At 41.2% G+C, this 8349-nt stretch overlaps 1 protein-coding gene across 1 annotated transcript in view; it reads left to right on the top strand.

The window, feature by feature from the left end:
- The first annotated feature begins 1326 nt into the window (after positions 1-1326).
- Positions 1327-8349, top strand: part of GPC5 (glypican 5) — a 1441555-nt gene continuing 1434532 nt past the window's right edge. Inside the window, exon 1 of the mRNA XM_023218068.2 lies at positions 1327-1896. Coding sequence (XP_023073836.1) covers positions 1734-1896 — 163 coding nt within the window. The 5' untranslated portion in view covers positions 1327-1733. The remainder of the gene's footprint in view (positions 1897-8349) is intronic.

The following is an 8349-nucleotide window of genomic DNA, read 5'->3' as shown; positions in this document are numbered from 1 at the left end:
ATGGTTTTTCTTGTTTCTTTTCATAGATATAGCTGACTTCCAGGCAATCTTTCCATGCTGGGTGGTCAGAGCTGGAGAGATTCATGAAGAGCACTGCCTTTTGAAACAAAATCTCATATTCAGAAAACTGATGCCGCCGAACACCAAGTAGCATGATTTCACTCTGAAGCAGTGTCTCAGTCATTGCCCTGGAATGGTTTTAAAGCAAGTGATATACTGCTGAAAGCGCTGCCTTTGATATCAAATGTTCATTAAAAGTCTTCACTAAGACATGAAGTTTTTCACTACTATCTCTTGGTAGGGGTTCAAATTTGAGATGAAATTCCTTAAATCATTCATTGTCCCGCCTGCCTGTGCTTTTAACTAGTTTATTTTACAGACGGAGTACTCTCTTCAAGTGGCTGTGGATTGAGACACTCTTACAGGCTTAATTGTTGAGTCAATCACATTTACAAAATGCACCTGCCCTTTGGTTTCTGATGCATAACGCATTCCTCCTGTAAACTGTAAATTGACAAAATTCCTTTGCCATTTTACAATTGCTTAAAGGCTTTATTGTTCTGTATTCCTTGTGAGGAACTCCCCTGAGCACTCTTAACTTAGTTGCTCTCTGAAAAATATTTTAAAGAAATTCCAGAAGTGATAAAGCTCAGAGGGGCCCCACAGATACAAAGTGCTGAAGTAAAATATGATGCTAAATGGTGATAAGAGACTTAAAACTAGACTTCATTGTGATAAGAATGTGATAAAGCTTGATTGTAATACTTACACCGTCTTTCAGAAAATCATAATGTTATAGAAAAATGTTCCTAAGCAGTAACACAAAGCAATTAAAAAAAAAAGCTTCTCATGTGCACTCTTTAAAAACCTAAGTGTTATGAAGTCTCTCAATTGAAATCTTTAACTGTAGATAGTTTTTGTTTTTTGTATTATGTCCAGATTCTATTTAATGCAATTAGAATTCAAATTCCTATGTATTGAGGACCTTGATTACATAGATGAGATATTTCTTAGTTCCAGTTGGTGTTTGTCATCTCTTGTCTTCTCTGATCCTATTTATACATTCTCTGTTTTTAACAGATAATTCTTCCCCAGAATGGACTGGGAGAACGAGGTCCGGGTTTCGTTTTATTTATCTGCATCGATTTTGCTCGTTTTATTTATCTGCATCGATGTTGCTCGGAGTCTTCAGCCCTGGGCCCGGCAGGACAGCATCTCAGCGGGTGCGGAGCGGGACAGCACGCAGGGGCTGTGGCGGGGGCGTGGCCTGTCCGCGGGGCGGGGCGTGCGGGGCGGGGCTTCCGCGGAGCGCAGACAAGCGGGCACATCCCAGGTTAGCTGCTGCGAGCCGAGCCGGCGGGGGCGGGGGCGGAGGCGGCGGCGGCAGCGGCAACTGCAACAGTGGCAGCAGTGGTGGCCAGAGCCAGATGCTCGCGGGCTCCCTGCGGCTCCACTAGTTTTCTTCGCTCCGCGCAGCGCCCACTCGCCTCGGCTGGGGAAGAAGACCAGACGGTGCTCAGCTCGAAAACTCCGGTGTCTCAGCTTAGGGCCTCCTCCGGGAAGAGCTAAGTGCTCCCAGGTGAAGCCGGTGCCTGCGGGCGGTCCGTACACCCCGCAGTCGGCTCGCACCGCTCCAGAGCCTCGGCCGCCGTGTCTTCCACGCCTGAAGCTCAACCAGGGCGCGCGGGGCGAGTGGGGTCCCCTGCAGGGTAAAGGGGACCAGGACGGCGAGGATGGACGCACAGACCTGGCCGGTGGGCTTTCGCTGCCTCCTCCTCCTGGCCTTGGTTGGGTCCGCCCGCAGCGAGGGCTTGCAGACCTGCGAAGAAGTTCGGAAACTTTTCCAGTGGCGGCTGCTGGGAACTGTCAGGGGGCTGCCGGATTCGCCGCGGGCAGGTAAGGGGCAATGAGGGGGTCGCTGGGTGGGGGGCGTCCGAGCCTGGCCTTCACTCCCCCAGGCTCCCTTGGTGGCACTCGTGGGCAGATGACCTTTCGGGCCCTGCATCCGCGCAGGGTGAATCCCGGGGAGGCCTCCGGGGATGCTCGGTGCCGATAGCCTGAGTGCAGCGCAGCGCAGCGCAGCTCTGGGGACCCCTAACCACGCCTGCGACGAAGCCCGATTCTGGGCCTCTGCTTCCCGCCCGGCTCCCTTAGCCTCGGAGGATGAGTTGGAAGGAACCAGGAAAGCAGACATCAGGGTGAGGGGCACACGCAGTCTAACTGCGTTTCTCTTCCGAGTAGGAATTTCACCAGTGCCCCACTGGGGATTTCGGTTTGCTGTTTTCTCATAAGGTGGAGGGAACTGAATTCGATCGCCCCAAGTTTGGTACTAAAAATCACAAACCTGCGATATACCCCTTTGCTGGAGAATGGGGCACAGACAAGGGCAGCCGGTCTCCTCTGTAATTAGGACTTGGACCCTGTGCACCCAGAGACGTGACCCTTAGCTGCCCCTCTGTGCCCTGGCATCAAGCCAGGAGGAACCCAACAACCCAGTGTGTCTCCCAGCACCACGAGGTAGTTTTTAGCCTGAAAAGTGTTATGGCAACAGGCGATCAAACCGAAGGTACTGGGGAGTCACTTGACATGGATGAGATATACCAGCGTTCCAAAGGGAAAGATACAGTTTGTGTGGCCAGCGTGGATCCTGCTTCCTGTGAGCGCCTTTTGCCTATGCTTTCGAACCCTGCTCCCCGTTTCCACCGCACCAGTTTCCTTCTGCTGGTGGGAGTTCCAGGGTAGGTTCTGTCTGGAAGAATAGGTCGTAGCTGTGAAAGGTAATAGCAGGTGTCTGGAGCCAAGTAAGGTCTTACTAGAGCCGTGGCTGTGACTATGAAGCCAACACAGACGAATCTGTGAGGTTATTGGTTGAACAAAGAACTTGTGGAGGACGCTTAAGTCTAAAATTCATCTTCTGTTTGAGTTTCCACGGTTGGGGGACTTGCTTGTAGCACTGAGGAGCTGTGAGCTGTAGCCGCTTTTCTTGACTTCTTTGCTTGTTGTGAACTCAATTTTAAGTCATCCCAGAAAGAAAATCTAGGCATTCGGAAACATTGACTTCATTTGAGTTTACATGACCAGTCTTAAACCCAGTTATTTATTTGTATACCTGTTTGATACTAGGTGCTTTTTCTATATTACTTGAAACAAAGTTGACATTCTCAGTTTAGGGCGATTCTTCTATCCCCAAACAAAATATCACCTTATAGATGATATTTTCATTAGTGCATTCTTTTCTTAGTGCATTCTTTTCATTAGGAAGTAAATCTCACTTATCGGCTGCTGATAAAACTAAAGTGAGTTTGTGTGTGTGGGTGGTGAGAGTGTTATGATGTGAGATCCTCACCTGAATTATTAGGTTTTTACCCCCGAAATATTGTAACTATGCCTGCTATGTTCACCGAATGTTGACGGCCAGCCCCTTCTCCCCAGTAAGGCCCTGAATTCACTCCACTCTGGTATCTCAGTATTTCTGGTATCTGCTGAATGCAACACATTGATTGGGTGTTCATCTGTTTTTTGAAGATGAACTTTCCAGAGTATCAGTCACTGAGACAGTGTCTTACCAGGATGTCAGGGAAAACTAAAGCTGTGTCCTAAGGAGAGAGAAATGACTGTAATTATTTGCATTTGATACACATGACGCACATAAAAGTGCCATGACGGCAAGGAATCTTTCTTTTCTAAGTCACTGGATTGTTTTCCTATTGCTAGTACCTTTTTCAAATCTGTGGCTGAAGGTGATGGAGGAATCACCGGAGCACTCACAGAAGAGGCTTAGAGACATCAGTGGTACTAGTGAAAAGAAAAGCTAAGTTCCTTTAATATTTTCACTAAGAAAAAGTCACACAAAAGTAAAAAGTACTATGCTGATTTATACCCACTGCCTCAAAAAAGGCATTCATATAGGAATTTGATGTAATTCTGAAGTTTTGTGTCTGTATTGTTGGTCATCCTTTTACAAACAATTCAGCAAAATATTAAACTGTTTTTTAAGCACTGATTCCTCTCATCTCTCTAAAAAAATCCCTCAATCCCAAATTGAGTAAACCAAACATACCACATGCTTAGTAAATACTTTTCTTTCTTTTTGTTTTTATATATGATCTACAACATTTAACATGATTGAATATGGTAATTGACTATCATATATTCTAAGATTATCCTCAATCTCAAGAAAGAACATGGTTTAGTCATTTCTACATGAGAATACAAATAGTAATATCTTTTAACAAATGTATTCATTTAGCACGTAGCCTTTCACTGACTAAAACAAACACATTTAATTTGATATTTGTTTTTTTTTTTTTTTGGAAGTACATATTTTTATTGCTTTCTTGCATTTCTTGTTCACAGTGGTTAATCCCTGAGATGTCTAGCCAAAATGCAGTTTGATAATATAAGAAGGTAGAATAAGTTTTTAGTTTCTTCCTATCTTTGTGACTTTTACTTCTTCTGAAAAAAATGCTATCCAAATTGAAATTATTAAAATTGTGAGAGCAGTGATTTAAACCGTTTCTCAGATTCCCCTCACCTTTGTTCTCTACCCTGCCCCAATTCTTTTAAGCCTATTGAGCTCCTAAGGATGTTTGGATGAGAAATGTAAAAAAGGAGAGAAGGTGTCAATGTGATTAGAATTACAGATTTCCCTGTGTTCTGATTTTATTTTCTAAGTAGTAGTCAAGGTGCCCTTTGCTCTTGTTTATTTTATTTGGAAAAGAACTGTTACTGAAAGTGTCTTTTAAAGGTCTTTTCATTTTTATTTTATTTATTGAGGATGGGGATAATGCTTTTCTATTAAAATTCTCTTTGCACATGCATTGTGCATAGTTCACACATGCCTCTTTTAGAGGATAGTTCAGAAAGAGGAAGTTTATCAAAAGAGTAAGGAATATATTTAGATAATTTATATACCAACTATTTTTTGAAATGTGTGTTTGTTGATATAGAACTCTATAGCAAGTATACTCTCTATAAGTAGTCTGTGAAAGTAACTTCCTTGGTATATTTTGGCTATGAATAGAATAATAAAAATAAACTCGACACGGTTAAGTGAAATTTTAATACTAAAAGACACTGTAAGCAGTGCTCTGAAGTTGTTTTTGTTTTTTTTAACTGCTTTCATTATAATCAAGTTTTATTATTGCTCCAAGGACAGTGTAGTTTCATTCTCACACCAAGGAAAAATGATCTGCTTGGTAACCTTGGAGTTTGGAATTACTGGATAGACATTTGGCTTTTAAAACTTGGTTCTGCCACCTATAGTTCTGCTTCACAGGCAAATTATCATCTTGAACCTCTGTTTTCTTATTTATACATAAGAATTTTTAAAAAGTGTTTGCATAGATAAAATGAAATACTGTAAAATGTCAGAAATCCAGGCACATAGTAAGTGCTGAAAATATGTTCATGTTTTCATTATAATTTTTTTTGTTTAGTGTCTTGATTTTAACTTAATTTTTAAGGATGACATTTTAATTTTAGGTCTTTATATATCAAAGATGTTTTTATAATAATGAGTTGGTTTCAATGATTATTTTTCAATTTGGGAAATGTATTTTTATCTGAAGTGATATCTGTTACATTTTGATGAATATTTTGTTTATTTTTGTGAACGAATAAGCCTCAATGAAACAAGGCTGTGCCACTGCTAGCTGCAACGCTCATAACCACTGCCACCACTGCCACACCACCATTCGTCTGTCTGTAGGGAGGTAAAATAGTGCTTCTAAGGTGGTTTACAGATTCACACAATTAGAATGTTGGTGACCATAGTCACTCATGGACAGTAATCTGAAACTGGGGCTCTGTTTCTCATGAATTAACCAGTTTTGCTGTTTGAACAACGTATTTATGGTGATGAGGTTTCCAAAGCCAGAATTGGGACCCGTTGTGTGACATTGGGGCAGATGATTAACATCAGGATTGCCTTGGGTTGAAGCCCACCAGCCAAGAACCACCGGAAACAAGATGTAGTAAAATTAGATTCATTTTGTTTGTTGCAGCAAGGGAGATTGCATACCAAAGGAACTCTAGAGAGTTTGGTAGTAGGTAGTTGGGAGGGCTTTTTATGGGATTTGGGCTTCTGGTGGGCTATTATAAGGAAGGTTTAATGAAGTGGGACAATTCAGGAATTGGCTATTTTGATAACTTTTATCTAGGTGTTAGAAAGATTAAGGTAGGGTTAGTTGCCATAAATAAAGAAGCAGTAGTAGCTAATGTTGGTCAAAAGAGGGGAATGTTTAGTTATTTTAGTTAGAAAGGCAGAGTGTCTTTCTCCCCATCCTTTTATACTACAGGTCCCAAGAGGTCTTGCCTCATCATTGTTTTCTAATTCTGTGAATGTTACTTATCTTGAATTGTGAGCATCAAGGCCCAGTTCCATTGCCAGGACAGTTTGTCACCTTTTCCCTTGGGAAGTCCAGTCTGTGCTTTGATATGTAAGAGAATCATGTGTTTCATTTTTCTCTAGGCATTTAGTGCATCTTTTTTTTTTTTTTTTTTTTTTTTTTTGTTTTGTTTTTGAGACGGAGTCTCACTCTGTTGCCCAGGCTGGAGTGTAATGGCACGATCTCGAGCCACTGCAAGCTCCACCTCCCGGGTTCACGCCATTCTCCTGCCTCAGCCTCCCGAGTAGCTGGGACTACAGGCGCCCACCAGCACGCCCAGCTAATTTCGTTTAGTGCTTCTTAATGGTGGAGAAGTGAGTTTGATTTTCTACTTTAGGGTCGTAGAATCCAATGGCTCATCAGGTGCTGAATTATACTGATCACACATATTCCCTTGTGGCGTCAATTGTAAATATTGGTGTCAACTATAAATCTTGTGCATCAACTACAAATATTATATGCATCCCCATTCTCCCTCCATCCCATAATTTAAGTTCCATTTTGCCAAATGTCCAACATCCTCTAGTTGTATAAGTGGCTTAGGAAGGGTACAACTTGAGGAACTTAAGAATAATATTTTCCACTTATCACCCCCCAATCCCTATTATTTTTCCTTGTTTCTAGCCTGTTAAGCTTTCTGGAAAATAGGTATTTTTGGTATGTACGTGTGTGTGTGTGTGTGTATAATCCACTTTCACATTGTCCTTATATTTGATGAGAACACTTTCTAAATCTACAACATTTCTTTTATAGTTACCTGGTAAGACCAAGAACAACATTCTAGCTAGGTGCCTCACCTAAGCAGACATGATTCATAGATGAATGGTCTCTTGGTATAACTGTTGAGCCGACAAACAACAGATCTGATTTGTTAAAATGGGGTTATGGGAGACTTCAAACATATGCCCGTTGAAATAGATTCACTGTGAATGTAGTATCTGATCTACTTGGTTAAATAACAATAGCCATTAATTTTAATAGACAATAGCCATTTTCCATATCTACCTTTCTTTTATAGAGTCCTGACCTTCAACAAGAAGAAAAGGCAGCACTGATTATGCTCTCGATTCTTGAACTTTTCAATTTTAGTAAATCTTCCGTTTCACTAATGAGATTGCCCAAATTATGCTAAAATGATTATTCATTTCTCTATGAATCACGACAAACAGCACAGCCTTTGATTAGCTGCATCAGGTCCACCTATGGCTACTATGTAAGTTGAATGTGCAGTGCACTTTAATAGAAAGAAAAGGAGATGTTATACTTCCGTGTTTTTATGGAAGAATGTATGAAAAGTACAAATAAAGTAAAATAATTTTACCATCTAGAAATTACCGCGAAAACGCCTTTGCACTGTCTTTTTAGCATGCTCATCAGCCCCCTGCTAAGCATGACTATTTTTTGAAAGAACATAGAATAATTTCCTTTTTGAAAAACAAGCCTTTTCTAATTATGAACATATCTTTATTTCCCATTTCCCATGCTGTTAAATATCTTTCTAAGCCTGATTTTTTTAAGTAGCTGTATAGTATTGCATTAAATCTCTGTAGCATAAATTAAATTCATCTTTGTCTTTAGAACTGCAGGTTTCCCATTCTGTAGGTTGCCTGTTCACCATCTGACAAAGGGCTAATTTCCAGAATCTACAAAGAACTCAAGCAAATATACAAGAAAAAAACAAACAACCCCATCCAAAAGTGGGGAAAGGATATGAACAGACATTTCTCAAAAGAAGACATTCATACAGCCAACAGACACATGAAAAAATGCTCATCATCACTGGCCATCAGAGAAATGCAAATCAAAACCACAATGAGATACCATCTCACACCAGTTAGAATGGCAATCATTAAAAAATCAGGAAACAATAGGTGTTGGAGAGGATGTGGAGAAATAGGAACACTTTTACACTGTTGGTGGGATTGTAAACTAGTTCAACCATTATGGAAAACAGTATGGC

Source organism: Piliocolobus tephrosceles, chromosome X (genome assembly GCF_002776525.5).
Source record: "Piliocolobus tephrosceles isolate RC106 chromosome X, ASM277652v3, whole genome shotgun sequence".
In the NCBI taxonomy this organism is placed as follows: domain Eukaryota; kingdom Metazoa; phylum Chordata; class Mammalia; order Primates; family Cercopithecidae; genus Piliocolobus; species Piliocolobus tephrosceles.
This window is presented reverse-complemented; position numbering and strand designations above follow the sequence as displayed.